General features: G+C 38.2%; 2 protein-coding genes across 7 annotated transcripts; one reads left to right on the forward strand and one right to left on the reverse strand.

The window, feature by feature from the left end:
- The first annotated feature begins 52 nt into the window (after positions 1–52).
- LOC141439867 (tubulin polyglutamylase TTLL13-like) lies at positions 53–15,653 on the forward strand. Of its 6 annotated transcripts, XM_074104283.1 has the most exons (21): positions 54–228; positions 304–430; positions 523–622; positions 1,244–1,421; positions 1,638–1,838; positions 2,190–2,282; positions 2,357–2,498; positions 2,824–2,939; positions 3,233–3,361; positions 3,955–4,108; positions 5,154–5,225; positions 5,439–5,605; positions 6,163–6,261; positions 7,501–7,627; positions 8,847–9,068; positions 9,848–9,988; positions 10,450–10,548; positions 11,652–11,718; positions 13,385–13,423; positions 13,918–14,038; positions 14,948–15,653. In XM_074104283.1, exons 2-21 carry the CDS (start codon positions 425–427, stop codon positions 14,958–14,960), a joined length of 2,286 nt encoding a protein of 761 aa, XP_073960384.1. In that variant the 5' UTR covers positions 54–228; positions 304–424; the 3' UTR covers positions 14,961–15,653. The 6 variants fall into 6 exon arrangements, 4 of the variants coding, with proteins under 4 accessions (XP_073960385.1, XP_073960384.1, XP_073960386.1 ...); XM_074104285.1 differs by having other exon boundaries at positions 54–430; positions 500–622; XM_074104284.1 differs by lacking the exon at positions 13,385–13,423 and having other exon boundaries at positions 53–430.
- A 2,032-nt stretch (positions 15,654–17,685) lies between these two features.
- On the reverse strand, positions 17,686–19,694 carry LOC141439638 (cyclin-dependent kinase 7-like). Its single transcript, XM_074103955.1, has 2 exons — positions 19,497–19,694; positions 17,686–18,074 (listed from the first exon to the last, which is right to left on the reverse strand). Exons 1-2 carry the CDS (start codon positions 19,682–19,684, stop codon positions 17,933–17,935), a joined length of 330 nt encoding a protein of 109 aa, XP_073960056.1. The 5' UTR covers positions 19,685–19,694; the 3' UTR covers positions 17,686–17,932.
- Positions 19,695–21,047: the final 1,353 nt, after the last annotated feature.

Here is a 21,047-nt window from a genome sequence, read left to right on the forward strand (position 1 = left end):
GCATCACACTATCATGTGCATCACACTTTCGTAGGGTTGTCCTTCGTAATACTGGTTTTTCGGCGGAAACAGTTCTTAACTTTATGACAAATTTTCCGGATGTGTGAAAAGCGGAAATGGCAAAAGTGACGGTTTATTTCTTTGACATGAAGGCTGACATGAAACAAAAACAAAAAACAGTTTCCAATAATGTCTCTCGCAAAATTTTAATGATATTAGTAAATAGACGTATGTTCTTATTATCAAATCTAAAACACTTTATGCTCGTGATCAGTTCCATCCATACATTTTTTTTTGTTTTAGGCTTCCGTTGTTAGGAGACAATTTTTAGCAATAAGTTCCTAGCATTCAGGCGTTGTTTTTGCATGCCGGAGAATGCTAAACTCAATTTTTTAGGTTTCCTGCTTTTTACAACTCTCATCAAATGGAGGTATGAACTTGCCATGTACTTCAATATTTTTCAGTGTAGGTACTCTTTTTATTATAATAATGTCTTAAGTGTTCTGAATATTTTGGATAAAGTTGGAGTTGGCTGACACTTTCTTGCGCGACGAGGACCAATCATCCACTCACAATATTAAACAATCTTTGCCTGACAAAAGAAAACATGAGAAATCACAAGGTAATAGTCTCAACTTTTATGATTATACCAGGGGTTCCTAATCTTATCAATATTGCGACTTTCTTTATAGGTTGTAATTGTTTTGCGACGCCCTTATAACTAAATAGTCAGCTCTAGATACGCGTGTTGGGATGTAAACGTACCAAACGCAGTGATTATATACTCTTTGAACGTACCTGCCATCTCGCGCGACACCCCTGGAAGAGCGTCGCGACACCTGCATTATGCCGCTTTGCTTAAAGCAGATTATTTCTAAGGGCGGGTATTTTATTGAGCGTTTGTGTCATAATATCATTTGATGAAGCTGTAATTCGTCAGCCGGTTCGAGTAGGTACCTATACCTACCTAATAAGTAGTGCCGCTGAACACGTAACTGTTTAGGTATATTAGGTATTTGCGATAAAAACCTTTCTTCACCCTTGAAAGAACCTAAAGTCTGTTACTGATCATCCACAATTTTGTCTGTTAGTTGTTTTTCATTTCAATTTATAGTTTGTGTCAAACATGAATACCTTTGTACTGTGTTTATACGGTTGCGTGTAATGTAAGTCATACTTATATGACTTATAAGTGGCGCCGGGGCGCACACTGAGAGAACACAACAAAAACTGTTCCTTTCAGAAGATAAATGCGAGGTGATTGTGAAGGAGGAGACGGACGCGGCGGAGACGATCGCCTCGCTCATGCTGCGCAGTTACGACGGCAAGGGCTACGGCGAGGACGATACGTCGCAGCCCACCTCGCGCGCCGCGCCGCTCGTGCCGCAGGAGCCTACCCGCAAAAAGAAGAAGAGAAAGAGGTGCGTATATGAAAGCCCTTGTTTTCGGACGGCCAGTTGCTGATAGTGTTAGTCTCTGATAGCTTTTACAGCTTACCAAAGACAGTGAGTGATATTACTTAGGTACTCCGACAGAAAATTGAAAGTTCGTATATTACCGCCCCTCTTACTATCTTCTAAATTGCTTTTACCGTGAACTTCGTAGTATAAGGCCAGTTTCTCGGTATTCTTCATCAGATCCCAAATATCGATATGCCTAACGAATTGCCGGTACGAATCAATCCGGCGGGTGGCTAGCGCCTTCGGAATGCGGGAGGTGTGCGAGGAAGAAGCGTGGAACTTCTACTGGACGGACATGAGCGTGTCCGTGGAGCGCGCCAAAGAGATGAAACGGTTCCAACGCATCAACCACTTTCCTGGCATGTTGGAAATCTGCAGGTATGTCGTGAAAACGGCAGCCTTCACTTGGAGGTCACGTATCTTCAAGTTAAATGGCAGGCCGCACTTCAACACTTTATTAACTCGATAGCGCACAAGAAAGAATTGCGTGCGGCCAACCGGCGGGTCTAGGTGGCATGTTGAGGTGCCGTTCATTGTGGTGTTATAAAGGCCTTTCTTCAGCAATCAAGCAAACAAGACGTCTTCCGGCTGATGATAATGACGATAATCGATCAAAACCTAATATCGAATATTTGCCGCATATTATTAGTACGGACGGACGTACGGAACATGCCGCGCGTGGTTTGTCACGCACTTGGGCGGTTTTTAATTTAATCTTGTTACCTACAGGAAAGATCTGCTTGCGCGTAATCTAAACAGGATGCAGAAAATATATCCTAAAGAATACAACTTTTTTCCTAAAACCTGGTGCCTTCCGGCAGAGTAAGTATCATAGTTAGCTTCTAGTTTTTATTTTTAATACAATTTGAAGTTCCCTTCACTTTTAAATATTTCAGTTTCGGTGAAGCATTGAACTACAGTAAGTCGCGTAAAAATAAAACTTTCATAATAAAACCGGAATGCGGCAGCCAAGGACGCGGCATTTATTTAACCAAATCTCTCAAAGAAATCAAGCCTACAGACAAGTTGATATGTCAGGTAATTTCAATTCCAACAAAAACATGCTGTAAAAAGTGCCACCTCTCGATTGAGATGATTTTCCTATAAAAAGTCCTGAATTTCCATAAACAGCCCAGCCTATAAATAAATGTAACTGTGATCAATCACAATCTAAGTTCTAATGAAAAAAACATTTTCACTGCTTCGTATATATACGCGTTACTCCTTGAACATAAGTAACATTTGTCGATCTCAATCTAATATTTTTGAAAAACTTTTTTCAAGGCCCAAGGGTATTTATTAGCTTTATTTTACTTAATTTTGTAAAAACATGATATTGTGACAAGTTTCATGTATTTTTCAGGTGTACCTCTCGAAACCTTATCTAGTGGACGGTTACAAGTTCGATATTAGAGTGTATACTTTGATAACATCGTGCGATCCTTTAAGGATTTTTGTCTACAATGAAGGACTTGTAAGGTATGTTTTAATTTCATTCATTCCCCGTAGCTTTTTTTTTCTATCAGTTAACGTCGTACGGGAACAAACAGGTGGACTACGCTCACGTCACTGATCCCATACAAAATGGTTTGACAAAGTCACACGTCCAAGTGTGCTTCCACTTTGGGAACAGTGTTGATGTGTGAACCCATAATGGAAGCACGGACTGAAACAAAGCTTCATTACCCCACATTGGGGCATTGTTAAGGGCTTGGGAAACGTTGCTCAATTTGGCACCTGTGACTTTGCAATTTACCTGGTTCGCATTCCAGATTCGCAACGAGCAGATATGCAGATCCGAATGTCAACAACACTACAAATGTATTCATGCACCTCACTAACTACGCTCTGAACAAACACAGCCGCACCTACGTGTATGATTCCGAAGCAGGCAGCAAACGGTAAGCAAAGGAATCAAGTGCTCGAGGACCAACTTAGTGTAGTTAAGAAATACGTCACTGACGTGAGCTGAAATGGTGCCACACTTAGCCAAGTTAAAGGATTTTTAGAACAAATAAAGAAGAAAATTATATTTATTGTAAATAGTAGCTATGGATAGGATAGTAGGTATCGGACATTTTTTGTTAAATCACATAAAATATCACAAAAACCAAAAGCAAGACTTGTGTTTAATGGGCATATTAAGTGAAAATGAAAAAAAAATAAAATGTATGTATTAAAATCACTATTTCTACAAGTAAGGTTAGAGACCTCCTAGTAGTTATTCAAGATACCTGTAACAGAAGGCCCCGCTCCACATTAAAAGAGCAGCAAAGTGAGTAGGTAGGTAAGTATTCACAAAAAAGTACTTGAGTACCTATACAATCCGTTTCTCTGTTGCTCAAATTTAGGGAAAAACAAAGATAACTTTTTTAATGGAGATACTGTCGTTTCCACGTTCTTGTGTTGTGAACATCTTTTACATTACACGTCCATACTGTAGGTACATTGTATGAAATATAGTACAACGTTTATTGATTTTCCGGGGCGTCAGCAAGATATCAACGTTGAACAAGATCCTGCTGTCGCAAGGCATCGACCTGGACCGCCTGTGGCACTCCATTGACCAAGTCATCGTGAAGACGATCATTTCCGCTTGGCCAATACTCAAGCACAGCTATCATGCGTGTTTCCCGTCCCACGATATGGTTACTTTAAATACTGTTGTACTGTTACTTTACTTACTGGTTAAAATTACTTAATGTTGACACGCACTATACTTAGGTACCTACCTACGTATTTTATTTATTGAGCACTTTTAACTTTTTAGTTTTTTGGTATCATCGAGGTACTTAATTCCATAATCGTTTTTGAAGTTGTAAGTTTGAACTAGCCATGCTATGCCATATATTTGCCTTACAAAACCACCATATACACTATACACACTACATCTAGTCACTTCAAATGAGCGATAAATAAGATATATAGCCTGAAAGCCAAGAGCCGTTCTTCAGAGATATTTCAATAAGATTTTAAGAGACTTTATTTATTTAGCACTTTTAACTTGTTCATTTTTTGGTAACATCGACGTACTTAACTCCATATACTTAATCGTTTTTGAAATTGGAAGTTTGAACTAGCCATGCTATGCCATAGCAGTAATATTTGCCTTAAAAACCACCATCTAGTACAAACTACATCTACTCACTTCAAACGAGCGATAACTAAGATATGACATTTATGTAGTCTGAAAGCTAAGAACCGGTTCTTCAGAGATATTTCAAAAAGATTTTAGGATTCAAGCATAATTATCTAGAATAAAATAGATATGCTTCTTTTTTATATTTTAGATTAAGTAAAAGTAGTAGTATCATAATTATGTATTATGTAAATTTATGTATCCTACATCGTACGTATAACTGTATTTAAAACTACTTATGCGCTAGACTAGAATTCAGTGGCGTAGCTTTCGGAGCGCTAGAGTCTACCGGCTATATAGACGGTGCCGTGCACCAGTACCCTCACACTCAGGGGCTCTCGGACCCTGACCTGCAAATTATGGATAAAAAAAACCTAGTGGTGCCTTTAAGCGCAAACAACACCAAGAAAGAGAAGATAGTAGGCAAAATTTTCTGGCGATTTCTTTTTATACCGTGAGACCTAGTTTACCTAGCTACGCCACTGCTAAAATCATGCCTCTTTTATAAAGTTATTCTTACGTAAAAAATACACTTCTCATGATAACATTTACAGGTCCACGCTTGCTTCGAAATACTCGGCTTCGACATACTTTTGGACCATAAACTTCACCCATACATTTTAGAGGTAATAATAAACTATTTATTTATTGGTTCGAAATTTTAAAGAAAACTGGTCGATTTAAATAACTAAAAACCAACATTTGATAAAGTTAAAATGGTAAAATTAGTTACTTGCTGAATGAAACGAAAAAGAAAATATTAGAATAAAATTGTGTTTAAAGTAGGTAAGTACTAAACTATAAGGATGTAAACTTGATACGTGTCTTCCCATGTGTAGGTAAACCATTCGCCGAGCTTTCACACAGACACAGCTTTGGACCGCGAGGTGAAAGAGGGTCTACTGACAGATACTTTCACGATGCTCAACATCTGGCAGTGCGACAAGCGGCGCGTGTTAGAGGAGGACCGCCGGCGCATCCGCGACCGCCTGCTGCAGACTAACAAGTGAGACAGAGTCAGCTACTACACTAATTTCATCGCCACCAACAGTCATATCATCACAGATAATCGTAGTATCATCAATATCATCATCAACGACAGTAGTGTCATAGCCAACAACAGTGTTATCAGGCATTTTTTTATTGACAAATAAAAAAATGAATAAATGAACTGGTATCATTGAAGACCATCATTAACGACAGTAGCGTCATAGACAACGACAGTGGTATAATCATCAAGAACAATATCAGCAACAACAGTAGCATCATCGCCAATAAGAGAACTAAGAGAAGCATCACAACAGTGGTAGGTATCATCATCAAGAACAATATCAGTAATAACAGTAGCATCATCACCAATAGCTGAAGTATCGTCACCAACAACAGAGGGTTCGTCATCAACAATATCCGTAGCGATAGTGGTATCATACAATACAATACAATTGTATTTTCATCATCATCATAAACAACAAAATAATCTGCAATTAATGTTTCATGAAAATCATTTTGATTTCATGAAAAACAATAGCAGATTTAGGAAAATTTCACAAATATTATTTGTAGGTTTGCAGAGTTCACTCCCGGGGAAGAAAATAAGGAGCCTGAAAAAAGCCCGTGGCAGACACAGATACAGTGGGAAGAAACACATTTGGGCAACTACAGGTAGGTACCTATTTACCTAGGCGCCATTTTAGATAAAAACGACAAGTTTTTGGTAAAAATTTAATTTTTAATACAAGCTTTTTGCCGACTGTACTCATTGTCGATTTTGCTTTGAATGAAATTAGAAATCACTTTATAGAATACTAATATTTTTCTCAGGCGTTTATTACAACATATTTGAAGGGTGTCTGGCAGGGGGTTGCAATTGCAATCCTACAAACTTTCTGGCAATGAGGGAAATGATTTTAATATTATTCCGAACAAAATATATAAAAATTGAGTTTTATACTTCAACGAATTTGAGGTACGTTTAATATGTGCTGCCTACCAAAGCTCCCAATCTAAATTTCATATTTGGGAATCGTATTTACTTACATGTTCTAGTACCATATATATATAAAAAAACAGTCTTTAAGTCTCAATAAAGAAGGTCTGGCTGTCCCAGGCTATTCATCTACTATTATGACAAAGTTAAACGTAAATAATCAAACAGCGTGAATAATAAAATCAAATTCTACTTATATTGTATGCTTTCTTTATCTTCTACTTACATAGATGTTATGTTAATACAAATTCAATAAAGTATACTAATAAATAACTAATAGTGAAAGTTTTTTATTTTATACATTTCTGTGTATTTTATTACATATACTATTACAACATAATGGTTTACCTAAACCCTAGCTAGCGGTGTTCACAAACTTTACAAGCTGTGTCGTGCTGAGGCACCGATTTTAAGCTAGTACTTACCTAGAAAATTATTTTCAAGGTCTTTGTAGTCGGTTTCATTTTTTTGTGTACATTGACAAATCCTTTTGTGAATTTTTTATCTGGTAGGATTTTGCGATCGGGCAACAAGGATTTACACGTGCCGACGCTGGCGACGCTTCTAGCGTGTACCTATATACAGCTATTCAGGACGTCTTGTTAATATGGATAATTACGTGCCCGTATTGTCTGACGCCTGAGCGCTCGTGATCGCACTCACCATTTCTTTCTACCCTCCTATACCGCTTGACTGAAGTCATTAAAGCGATTGTGATTCCGAGTACGTAAGACAGTTAGGCCGCTTGTAGGTAAACGTCAGTTATTTTCACCTTACAACGGACCGTTTTTTTTGACGGATTTGCGGTGTTGTATGGCTTACAATTAATGCGTGTAGTACATGCACCGGATATATATCTAATATAGACATACAACACCGCAAAAAACGGTATATACAGACTGTTCTATATGCAGACGCGTGTACCCGGTGGGCGAACAGTACGCCAGCCTGTTCCAGCAGCCGTCGGGCTCGCTGTACACCGGCACGGCGTCGTCTCGCGCGCGCGGCGATTGTACCCGCTTGCAAAGGGAGGAGTTCCAGGTGCCCACGATATTGTTTAAAAAAAATCCGATTTATATTCGTAACTACTAGCAGTCACGATCACGAGTCACGATTTAATCTTAATCAGTAATCACGCACCATTTTTTTATCTCAACGTAACGTAATTTTAAGGTGCTGATAAACTTGAGCATTCACTCTCACTCAGAATGCTAGGGTAGGCATCGTCCGTCCTAATAGAACGCGAATGCGCGAACATCGTAGGTTCGCGCGAATTTTACTCTTACGACTCAAATGTTTGTAAATCTATTCGCGCGAACTTAGTTCATACGAACGCGCAATCAAACATATTGAATTCGAATAGCTGTCTTAATTGAAATTCGCGCGATAAGGTCGCATCGCTTACTCGCGCGATGATCGCGCATTCACGTTCTATATTAGAACGATGCCGTACCTACTCTCTAGTATATGCTTGTCAAAAATGTCACGATGAAGTGTGTGCGTACCACATTTACACACATGTAGGTAAATGGGTACGGTGGGTACCTACTCATTTACCGTTGTTATCCACCTGCTCGTTTCCCCGCTTTATTTCACATAAACATAAAACACGAGTTAAAATACTCCTGTGTAATGTGTTATAAACACATATGAAAAATTTGCACACCGGAATTCCGGTTGTACAGTCACCAGCATTAATTTCTGCCACAGCGAAGCGTGCAAAAATATCGGACACGTCCTTCCGGTCCTAGAAATAGAGTCATATCAGATATTAATGCACGCTTGTTGTGTCAGATATTGGTGCTGGTGACTGTACCACCTACCAAATAAGTGAAAAATTGTGATTGTCCACCTGTTTGTTTACTCGCATGTTCAGCAAAAAAAAACATTTCATTAAAAAAAAAATACTCTCTTCTAATAGATCATTTTGTGATACCTTTTGTAATAGGTACACATTTTATTATCTATTTGTCCCAGTTTGCTTGTTTCTTAATTTTAATTATTTTTTTCCTTTAGACCTCATAGGTGAAGCCTATGCTATAACTTTAATAGTTTTCTGGACTAAGCAACATAATAGACTAAGGGGCTGTTTCACCATCCATTGATTAGTGTTAACTGACTGTTAAATGAGATGCCGTCTCTATTTGTTTTGTTAGAATAGACGGAGACGGCATCACATTTAACAGTCAGTTAACACTAATTAATGGATGGTGAAACAGCCCCTAAACATAGTTAAAATAATGAACAATTCTTCATTTAGCAAACCAAAGCTAAAGCAGAGGCGCTCAAAAAGCCCTCTCAACCGAATAAAGCTGTCAAAGACGGCGAGAAGAAAGTGGGGGAAGAAGCAAGCACAGTTGCCCCCGCAGTCGGCTCTGAGAAGAGTGTCAAGAGCAAAGCTCGGTCGGAAAAGGAACTGAAGAAAAAGGATGATAAAGAAAAGGGGAAATTGACTGCCAAGCCGTCGCAAGCGTTGCAGCCGGTAAGTTGACGACAAAAATGTTTTTGGATTTCTCCAAAGCCTAAAGCACAGCTAAATTTATAAATATTTACCTAACTGGTAAAGTGTAATTTACTAACATAAACATAATATAACAAACAAAATTGTTTACTTTTAAGTTAGGACTGTTATTTTTTTTCTAATTTATGTAATTTTGATTGTGTATTTAATAAAGCTATATTTACTAACCAAGTAAGAAGGAAGTTAATGGTATTTCATCGATCCGGTCGGGCTTAAAATAGCCCGATTTCCATTCGTCGTGCCATCTCCAATAGCACATGACATGATACACGTTCGACGTGCTTAATGGTGTGTGTATTACCAACATCAAAATAAATACGGATGTATGGATTGTGTGACTTAGTTAATTCTAAGTTGCTGAAATTCCACATTTGCAAAAACAATTCAGCAACGAATTTTGTGTAAACAGGCATTACAATATAAAAATCGTAGTTTCACATCAAGGTACAGTCGCCATTACTCGCCATCAGATACTTCGGAGCGGCTAAGGTGGCCAAAAACATCGCAACATACACTCTATTATTAAGGTATTAGAGTTCATGTTTCAATATTTTTGATCGCCTTGGCCGCTCCGAAATATCTGATGACGACCGTACCTACAATCGCCAGCACCAATATCTGACACAACAAAGCGTGCGTAAATATCTGATACGACTCTATTTCTAGGGCCGGTAGGACGTGTAAGATATTATTGCATGCTATGCTGTGGCAGATATTGACTGTACCTCGCTGACTTTTAGGTGGAAGAGAAAGAAGTGAAGCCGACTTACGTGCTGTGCTCGTTCGAGCCCGACCCCATCGTGGAGCGCGAGGAGAGAGAGCGCGTCAACCAGCTCGCGCAGAGGGACTTCCTCATTCGGAGCTACGGCATGCTGGAACAGGTCTCAGCATAAACATTTTCAACACATTTGGGCATTTAGCTCAACAGTTCCGTATCAGGGGGTGTGAGAGATATCAAGAGACCATAGGAATCGAAAGAAAGACCATAATTGTTGTTGTAATCAAAAAATTGGAGTGAGGCTTGAAAGTACAATTGATAATCTGGTGATGCTATTATAGTAAAAAACTTAAACAAAAAAATTACCGTCTCCGAAAAACCATGAAAATATTTCTTTATCAGTGTGAAGTAAAGTCGACTGTGTCGAGTGCGTGTCTCAGCGCGAGCCAGCAGGAGTGGACCTATAGTCGTCTACCTACTGACTGAAACAAATACAGTCGAATTGAAAAACTCCTTCTCCTACTTCTTCCAGCAAAATGGCACTGTTTGTCAATAAAATTACATAATTTATTGCACAAGCAGCTACGGGTCACCTACAACAGTATTTGTTTCTCCGTGTTCCAGATTTATCTAGTGATGAAAAAAATGGGTACTCTGAGGCCCGAGGACGAGCGCAAATACGGTGTTTACGGCCGACTGTCTGTCGTCTCCAACTCGCCCAAGGTAGGTACAGCTTTCAAGTACCAGATAATTTAGCAACTTAAAAAAAACCGGTTTTTTACAAATAATAACTGGCATTTATAGCTCAATGATTCCCGTTGGTCGAGTTAGCCTAAGGTCGCTTCCTGACTTGGCAGTTCAGTATTTTTGCAAAATTTAAGTACTTATTCTTTCATCATATCAGCCATAGGACGTCCACTGTTGGACTGCCTCTCCCATAGACCTCCAGTCGCCTCGGTTGGAAGCGGCTTGCATCCACCGTGAACCCGCGACTTTAACTAAGTCATCCGTCCATCTCGTTGGTGGACGTCCTACGCTGCGCATGCCGATCCGCGACAACTTACGCACGAACTTATTCTTTACCGTGCCTATATTTCAATGTAATTGGAATACGAGCGATAAATTATGAATCTGTTCTAAATATACGTAACATATATCATACATCAAATATTTTTACTGGTAGGTAGCCAATTATGTAGCTTCTTAACATTAGTTAGTTGCATCAATAACTTACATACTTTCGTTGTCTTCTCGCTTTTGAGCCAGAACAAGGTATCTAGTCTGAAGTCTGAACGGCTAGTAGATACAGACTCAATTATCTTGCCAGTCCCTCAGTGTGTTGATTTAGGTATAATCGAAATAAAAGAAACGCGATAAGAGAGAAAGGCACGTGCTAGATGCCCAAGATCATCAGAGCAAAAAATCTCGCGGTCTATAGAAAATTTAAATTTAAACAGAAATAAATTTTCATTTGTCCCAGATATTACGAGGCTGTATAGTTTTATTAGATGCTTATGATCATCAGGTAGTTTAATTAATTTGTCGTAATGTTCTGAGGCCACTTCATGGAAACTAAAATAATTCCCATCTCGTTGGCCAACACAATGTTTTGTAACGATTCTTGTCTATGAATTGGCGTTTGAACATATTGACTGTAAAATTAAAAAAAAACTGTGCTATCATCATAAAATATTGAATCTAATATGAAATATTGTGTTTGCCCACAGAAAGTGTGAATGTATATGCTGCACGAAAGTAAAATAAAAATATGAAAAAAAATTAGGTGTAAGGACTTACAGACGGAACAGATAAAATTTTGTGTACAGACCGCCTTTATGAAGTACAAGATTGTGAAACACAAGCCTGATGTCTTCGGGGATCATAACGATGAGGGTAAGTTTGTTTGTACATTAAGCAGCAGAAGTGGATGAGCTGGTGTGGTATTTAAAATGATCTAAACACTCTTATTACCTCGGCAATAGAATCGTGTGTAGATCATTTTGAGCACTGTAACAGCTCATACAATTCTGCTCCCGACTCTACGTCATTAATAAATTAAATTGTGTCCTTGGTCAACTGTCTATAATAGACTAGACTAGTAATAGTGGTGGCTGCTCTATCCTCCTCGATCTATCAGCAAACGTGCAAAACTTTTTTTTTTTACATGAAACTGACCGTGATTGACTCCTATCTCATCTGAAGTTAAGTGCAGATGAGGCCAAAGGTGTATCTCACTGATACTAACACTTAACTCACTGCACTTAACGGTTCACTAATAGCCTATTCACTCTAGCCTTAAAAAGCTCTAGATTGTATTTATGCGGAAATACAGACGACGGGAGCAAGTCCATTCCTCAGCACTTCGCATTATGAAAGATTAAGCAAAGCAAACCACTTCGTGCGGGCCAATGATACATAAGGGTAAACCTTCGTAAGGGTGAACGCTCCCCCCGCCTGGAAGTCCGTTGGCAAAATGGAGATTGAGGAATTAGATCATGTAATTCCTGCGGACACAATCAGTTCTGAGATACTCTACCAAATTCACGATAAACCTTAAGTTTACTTACCCACTAGAAAATATTAAACTTAATCAAATTATGGTGAGCATCAGAATGACTGACCAAAATGGCAGATCAATGTTAGAGTACCATCAGCATTTACTACCTAAGTTATAAAAAATATATATATTTGATAAATGTGAGCAGTCATCCTGACGTCAGAATATATATCTTAGGTAGTAAATACGTCACCATAGGTAGTAAATAGTAGCAAATAGGTAGTACGAGCCCCAATGCAAAAGAGTTCGTCTAGTCATATGTTTTGAAGCCTATCTAAATAAAATATCTATTTGTTATTTTACAGAAGTCCATTAGCTATTAACAGTTTATATAATACTCCATCAAAACAGCGTTAATTGGGCACTAATAAAAATAAAATAATGACTATTTTAAAGAGATATTCTGGATATACTTCGAGCTAGTAGGTACCTAGTGCTAGAAAAATATTTTCAAGGGTTTTATAGTCGGTTCCATTTTTTTTTCTTTTTTTGTTTATTAGACTCTTAAACTAGTATTACTAATCTATATTTAAATTTTAAACAAACGTTACTTTCAGTTTTACTAGTAGACGAACTCTTTCGCATTGGGGCTCGTAAATGCTGATGGTACTCTAACATTGATCTGCCATTTTGGTCAGTCATTCTGATGCTCACAAATTATGAAGCTTCCAGTTAAAGTATAGAGACATCTACTCTATAGTTTAACTGGAAGCCTGGTGGTTAAAGGTGGTTGGTGGTAGGACTACTAACAGTATGTACAAGTTATAGCGTCACTACTTTAAAAAAAACTCTTACCTCAAAATAAATATGTTTCTGAGTGAACTTTATGAACATTACGTCAAGGTTCAATTTTGTTGACATATTGATTTCAGATACGAAGCATTTTCAAAGTAGTGACGATATGTTAATGTAGAAAGAAAGAATGTGGAAACGCTCCCAACAGGGAACGCAATTTTTGTCTTCTACTACATTTGGATCAGCTAATTGGCATCATTGTTACAGTTTGTTCAAGTCCACGAATCCACAAGGCAACGAATCTGGGTACAATTCCTTACTAATATTATAAAAATAAATTTACAAAGTTCCCGCGAGATAGCGATAAACGAATTTTTGCCAGACGAAGTCGCAGGCAATATATCTACTAAACTGCTACTACTAACGCCAAGCCAGCGATGCTCAGTTTTCTAAAATTGAAGAAATATAAACGACAATATAATATTTTACGTAACTGACCATTAAAGATTGAGTTGAGTGAATTGTCGATGATCAATAGAAGTAAATATATAGATAGTTTAAGTCTCTACTCTAATGATCAATTAAATGTTTCTTACGGCCCTGCCACGACTTTGGACGATCGGCGGATGGCCGACTTTTTTTTTAAACGTACTTAACATAGCGTCTCGGCTGTGCAATGAAAAGATAAATCGTTCGCTGCGCGGCGAACGCATAGTCGCAAATGCGCCGTAACACTACGCGACAGTGGCGTTGAATGGTTTAAGTACCTGTCTACCTTTCATGAGAAGCCGTGTTCACAGGCCTACAAGTGCAGTGTCGCGACGCAGTGATGAACGCGCGGCCCGCGACCACGGCGCTGCGCCCGCGCTTCAAACGGACGCACCTCACGCGAAGGGCTTACACCATATGGAAGATCAACTCGTAAGATTACTTTTAAACCTAGGAAAGAAATAAAGAAAACATTTATGCGTGACAACATGGAAAAATAAAATGGAAATGCTAGAGACATTGACATTGTCACGAAATGGTCCAAAATCGGCGAACTGTCGGTCTTGCGAACAGCGCTGACGTAGGTTGCCATAGCCTTTTATTACCATACATAGTTCTACAGACAGAACCGAAAATTCTTAGTTTTGTAATTTTGGAAATTATTTATCAAATGTTTAAGTCCTTTGTTTATTGAAACAAATGTACTCCACGTAGTACATTTTGCAGTTATTCTTACAATTGATTTGTAATTTTATTAGAATTATTTAAGGGGACTGGGATTCCCTTTTATACTCACCTTTCTTATAGTCGTTAGCCAATCGCTTCCTCACCAGTGGTGAGACTGCTTAATATACCACCTTTTGTCCTTCAGAAAAATACTTCAGTGTCTGGCGGCTCTGAGATCTTACTCTTTAAGTAGACACGTAATTTTCTACATTTCCTATGCTTGCCACTCGCTCTATAATAAGTAGAGGAGGGTATAATTGTCTTGTAGGTCGTTTTACAAGAGCTGGCACGAATAAAGTGCCTGAATTACCACATGTCATGGTGCGACCGTCATTTTGTTATTGTTGTAAAAAAATTTTTTTTCGTTCAGTCGTCTTCAGATATTTCGGAACACTCACTCAAGGTAGTCAAAAATATCGGAACATGTTAGAATTCATGTTCCGATATTTTTGATCATCTTGACTGCTCCTAAATATCTGATGGCGACAGTTCCATTAATAATAATAATTTACAAGTGACTCATAGGTACATTGATGGTTTCATTCACTCATTCATTTATTTTGCGCTAGCTTTCGTCACTGCACATATAAAGAATTGTTTTTTTTTCTTTTATAGATTGTTGCCCTGATGCCAACTACCCAATTAGGAAAGCATATAAGTGCTTACAATCTGTATACGACTAGCAAGTGTCGCCGTTGTGTTCATGAACAGAAACTGTGCCATTTCATGCTTTGCTCGGCCAAGCAAGCGCCAAATGTGGTTGTAACTTGTCAAAATGCGACCTTCTCTTGTCAACTCGGTTATTCCTCTTAAGCGTTATTGTAATTTTTCTTCAGAGACAATATTTAGATTATAATCGCTTTAAATCTTTTAGTAAATAGTATTATTTTAATTTTAACATTTAATGTGGCTTAAGCTTCGTTTTAATGACTATAACAGAATCATCATTCATTACTCCTCTGTAAATTCTGGTGATTATAAAAATAAGCAAACTATGTCGAAATATACCTACTGGCTTTGTGTAAAACACGGTTTCATTTTCGAACACTGCCTTATCTATATTTAATGGTACCTAAGCAATAAAATATTTCAATAAGGTCAAATGTGTATTTTCGTATGAATTATACATAAATGCATTTAATTAAATCACTTACCTAATATTTTTGTCACTAAGAAAGTTTAAAGTCCAGCTTAATGATAATTATTATTTAACACTTATCGGCAAAAGATATTGCATTCATATACACCACTTGCAGTTTATAAAATTGCACTTCTGGCATTCTAATTCACCACTCAAGAACTGGCATGAACATTAATTAGTGGTTTATGTACAACTGCTCAGAACAACAGTTTCTTGGGCAGTGAACTCCATCAATGCTGTCCAGGAGTTTTCTCTTGAGTGAAGGCTTCTCGGCCTCTAGCCTGGTAACGTTGGAAGGCATGGGCAATTTGGCACCCACTGTAGGTGCTGGTTTATTGCTAAAACAAAAAACAATGCTGGAATATTTCAGGACTTGGGAACTCTTGAGGTACTAATGCCGTTACACCAAAGCATTATAATTTCATACTTACCTATGTATGAAATTATATACCTTATTGTGTATATATTTTCTTTAAACAAGATATAGAGTAGAAGATAAATATGAAATATCGCAACGTTAGAGCATATATACTCTAATCAGTATAATACCTTGTGTTAGAGTGGTTACAAAATACGTCCGATCCGAATCCGTGAAAATACGGTCCGAAGTCGAAGAACTATTTGTATGGTAGTGTATGCAATAGAATGGAGAGAAATCGGATGACGGAATTAAATTATATACTTTATTTTTTTAAATAGTTTATTTCGCTTTATACATGGTAAAATTCCTTATAAAGATGTTACCACCAGAGATGTGCGAGGATGTGTTGAGAAATATTTTTTTCATTAACAATAGAAAGACTTCATTTACCTGGCCTCGCTCCGTTCAGCTGTTTCCACCAGAGATGTGCCGTGCGAGGATTGTAAATGAAGCGTTTCTATTGGTTAATGAAAAACACATCACTCGCAACGCATCCTCGCAGATTATTGGTAGAAACGATGCTTAAGTAGTGCTAATGTGCAGTGACATGGTCTAACTACCAGATACATTGGCATGCAAACATTGTTTTATTAAAATAAAAAATAAATAAGGGGACTAGAATTCCCTTTTAGAACTGAACGAAACCGTACAAATAGTTCTATGACTACTCTGGACCATATTTTCATGAATTCGGATCAGACTGCTTGACGTAGTGCGCAACAGCTCTTTTAGAAATATCCTTACTTATCTAAGAAGGCTCTAAGAATGTTATAAGATTAAAGGCGGAAACACTACAAAAACGCGACGCCCTACGTCGTCCACGCATGCTTCTATCTGCAACTGAGGAGGGTATAAAATGTCGACGAGGTCGAGGTTACTTCTGTCTCGCCGTCAGGAAGTGCGTGAATCACCATGTAGGTCACTTGAGTGACCGTCATTTTTGTTATTGTTGGAATGCAGGTCTTTTATTTCACCAACGTCGTAATTTCAAAGAATAAAAATAAATCACAGAACCCAAGAGTATGTACAGAGACAGAGCTAATCGACAGACGAACCGACAGAATTAGCTAGCCAGGTGTTTGTCTTTCCTGCAGTCTGAAGTAGAATGACGTGACGCTCCGGCCACGAGCCCGTCCACGTGCAATAATAACAGGTCGTTAAGTCACACGGCGTTCGCCGTACATTGATGATATTGTAAATAGTCATTGATTTATAAATCAGGCTTGAGCTTATTGTTATCCACGACAAATATATGAACTGATTAGTTTTCTGATTATACGCGTTGGATGGTGTATCGCAAACTGCGTGGCGTCGGATTAGGAAAGCATATCAGTACCTGAAGTAAGACAATCTGCAACGCCTAGCGTGCAGTCGCAACGCTGCGGCGGGAAGCACGAGCAAGCTCTCCATTTCAGCTGGATTTGCTCGGCCGCCGCGCCTGAAATGTGGTTGCTAACGGCGTCAAAATGCTTGAACTGCACGTAGTCCGGGAGACCGGTTCATGCCTCTTAAGCGTTATTGTAATTTTCTTCAGAGACAATATTTAGATTATAATCGCTTTAAATCTTTTAGTAAATAGTATTATTTTAATTTTAACATTTAATGTGGCTTAAGCTTCGTTTTAATGACTATAACAGAATCATCATTCATTACTCCTCTGTAAATTCTGGTGATTATAAAAATAAGCAAACTATGTCGAAATATACCTACTGGCTTTGTGTAAAACACGGTTTCATTTTCGAACACTGCCTTATCTATATTTAATGGTACCTAAGCAATAAAATATTTCAATAAGGTCAAATGTGTATTTTCGTATGAATTATACATAAATGCATTTAATTAAATCACTTACCTAATATTTTTGTCACTAAGAAAGTTTAAAGTCCAGCTTAATGATAATTATTATTTAACACTTATCGGCAAAAGATATTGCATTCATATACACCACTTGCAGTTTATAAAATTGCACTTCTGGCATTCTAATTCACCACTCAAGAACTGGCATGAACATTAATTAGTGGTTTAATGTACAGACTGCTCAGAACAACAGTTTCTTGGGCAGTGAACCTCCATCAATGCTGTCCAGGAGTTTTCTCTTGAGTGAAGGCTTCTCGGCCTCTAGCCTGGTAACGTTGGAAGGCATGGGCAATTTGGCACCCACTGTAGGTGCTGGTTTATTGCTAAAACAAAAAACAATGCTGGAATATTTCAGGACTTGAGAACCCTTGAGGTACTAATGCCGTTACACCAAAGCATTATAATTTCATACTTACCTATGTATGAAATTATATACCTTATTGTGTATATATTTTCTTTAAACAAGATATAGAGTAGAAGATAAATATATGAAATATCGCAACGTTAGAGCATATATACTCTAATCAGTATAATACCTTGTGTTAGAGTGGTTACAAAATACGTCCGATCCGAATCCGTGAAAATACGGTCCGAAGTCGAAGAACTATTTGTATGGTAGTGTATGCAATAGAATGGAGAGAAATCGGATGACGGAATTAAATTATATACTTTATTTTTTTAAATAGTTTATTTCGCTTTATACATGGTAAAATTCGTCTTATAAAGATGTTACCACCAGAGATGTGCGAGGATGTGTTGAGAAATATGTTTTTCATTAACCAATAGAAAGACTTCATTTACCTGGCCTCGCTCCGTTCAGCTGTTTCCACCAGAGATGTGCCGTGCGAGGATGTGTAAATGAAGCGTTTCTATTGGTTAATGAAAAACACATCACTCGCAACGCATCCTCGCAGATTATTGGTAGAAACGATGCTTAAGATAGTGCTAATGTGCAGTGACATGGTCTAACTAACCAGATACATTGGCATGCAAACATTGTCTTATATTCCAAAATAAAAAAATAAAACTAGAACTAGAATAAAAATAGAACTGAACGAAACCGTACAAATAGTTCTATGACTACTCTGGACCATATTTTCATGAATTCGGATCAGACCCCTTGACGTAGTGCGCAACAGCTCTTTTAGAAATATCCTTACTTATCTAAGAAGGGTAAGAATGTTTATAAGATTAAAGGCGGAAACATACTACAAAAACGCGACGCCACGCCACGTCGTCCAACGCATGCTTCTATCTGCAACTGACCGTAATAAAATGTCGACGAGGTGAAGGTTACTTCTGTCTCGCCGTCAGGATGCGTTCATGATGTAGGTACTTGAGTGAGAGTTCTTCTTTTGGAATGCAGGTCTTTTATTTCACCAACGGATAATAATTCAAAGAATAAAAATAAATCACAGAACCCATCAGAGTATGTACAGAGACAGAGCTAATCGACAGACGAACCGACAGAATCATTAGCTAGCCAGGTGTTGTCTTTCCTGCAGTCTGAAGTAGAATGACGTGACGCTCCGGCCAACGAGCCCGTCCACGTGCACCGTAACAGGTCGTTAAGTCACACGGCGTTCGCCGCTATCTCGATATTGTAAATAGTCAATTGACATCCTATAAATCAGGCTTGATTATTGTTATCCACGACAAATATATGGGACTGATTAGTACTGACACGCGTTGGATGGTGTATCGCAAGGATGGCGTGGCGTCGGATTTTAAAACACTATCAGTACCTGAAGTAAGACATCTGCAACGCCTGCGTGCAGTCGCAACGCTGCGGCGGGAACAGCACGAGCAAGCTCTCCAGCAGCTGGATGAGGTCGTCGGCCGCCGCGCTGAAGATGTGGCGCAGCTGCTGCGGCGGGAACTGCTTGAACTGCACGTAGTCCGGGAGACCCTTCATGCCCTGCCAAGGTTGCATGGAATGTCGCGTTAATTACGGATCGATAATTCAATGATAATCCATACTTCCATACTAATATTATAAATGCGAAAGTAACTCTGTCTGTCTGTCTGTTACGCTTTCACGCCTAAACCGCTGAACCGATTTTGATGAAATTTGGTACAGAGATAGAATAGACCCTGGGAAAGAACATAGGCTATTTTTTATTGCGAAAAAGAGGCTTTCAGGGGTTGACATAGGGGATGAAAGTTTATATGGTGGAAGTTCGTAGCTATCGAAGATAAAACCATGAAACTTGGCATTTACGCACTTAATAAGAAATCCATCCATACTATAATATTATAAATGCGAAAGTAACTCTGTCTGTCTGTCTGTTACGCTTTCACGCCTAAACCGCTGAACCGATTTTGATGAAATTTGGTACAGAGATAGAATAGACCCTGGGAAAGAACATAGGCTATTTTTTATCGCGAAAAAGAGGCTTTCAGGGGTTAAAATAGGGGATGAAAGTTTATATGGTGGAAGTTCGTAGCTATCGAAGATAAAACCATGAAACTTGGCATTTAGGCACTTAATATAAGAAATAATTCTATATTTGTTTGAGCTTTTTTAAAAAATCGACCTGTGAGGGGATGAAATAGGGGATGCAAGTTTATACGCAAGGTCGTCATTTGGTACAGAGATAGAATAGACCCTGGGAAAGAACAAAGGCTATTTTTTATCGCGAAAAAGAGGCTTTCAGGGGTTAAAATAGGGGATGAAAGTTTATATGGTGGAAGTTCGTAGCTATCGAAGATAAAACCATGAAACTTGGCATTTAGGCACTTAATATAAGAAATAATTCTATATTTGTTTGAGCTTTTTTAAAAAATCGACCTGTGAGGGGATGAAATAGGGATGCAAGTTTTATACGCAAGGTCGTCATTATTGAGATAAATCGATGAATCTTTATTAAACTTGCCATTTCGGCACGTGAAAAGAGATAAATAGATATTTGTTCGCACGTTTTTATAAATTCTTCCTGTGGGGGGTGAAAGTTTATATGGAAGATCGTCATTGTCGAAGATAAATCGATGGTTCTTTATGAAACTTGGTATTTGGGCACGTGATAAGAGATAAATACATATTTGTTCGCGCGTTTTTTAAAAATTATTCCTGTGCAATGAGGGTGAAATAGCTTAGGGGATGAAACATTATACTTATGGAAGATCGTCATTGTTGAAGATAAATCGATGGTTCTTTATGAAACTTGGCATTGGGCTACTTATAAGAAATAAATAGATATTTGTTTAAGCGTTTTTGAAAATGTTACATGCGAGGGGATGTTAGCAGAGGGGATGGTGCAGTGTTAGCAGAGCCTTTTAAGCTCATAAGCAAAATG

The sequence above is a fragment of the Choristoneura fumiferana genome, chromosome 21, assembly GCF_025370935.1.
Source record: "Choristoneura fumiferana chromosome 21, NRCan_CFum_1, whole genome shotgun sequence".
Taxonomy (NCBI): Eukaryota; Metazoa; Arthropoda; class Insecta; order Lepidoptera; family Tortricidae; genus Choristoneura; species Choristoneura fumiferana.

Excerpts from the sequence above, each read along its gene's own strand:
- LOC141439867 (XM_074104283.1), top strand. Across the intron at positions 5,226-5,438 it reads TTCACCCATACATTTTAGAG|GTAAACCATTCGCCGAGCTT; the intron begins GTAATAATAAAC and ends TCCCATGTGTAG. Across the intron at positions 6,262-7,500 it reads ACACATTTGGGCAACTACAG|ACGCGTGTACCCGGTGGGCG; the intron begins GTAGGTACCTAT and ends TTCTATATGCAG.
- LOC141439638 (XM_074103955.1), bottom strand. The coding sequence starts at position 19,684 with ATGCAACCTTGGCAGGGCATGAAGGGTCTCCCGGACTACGTGCAGTTC. Across the intron at positions 18,075-19,496 it reads TTGCAGATGTCTTACTTCAG|CAATAAACCAGCACCTACAG; the intron begins GTACTGATAGTG and ends TTTTTGTTTTAG.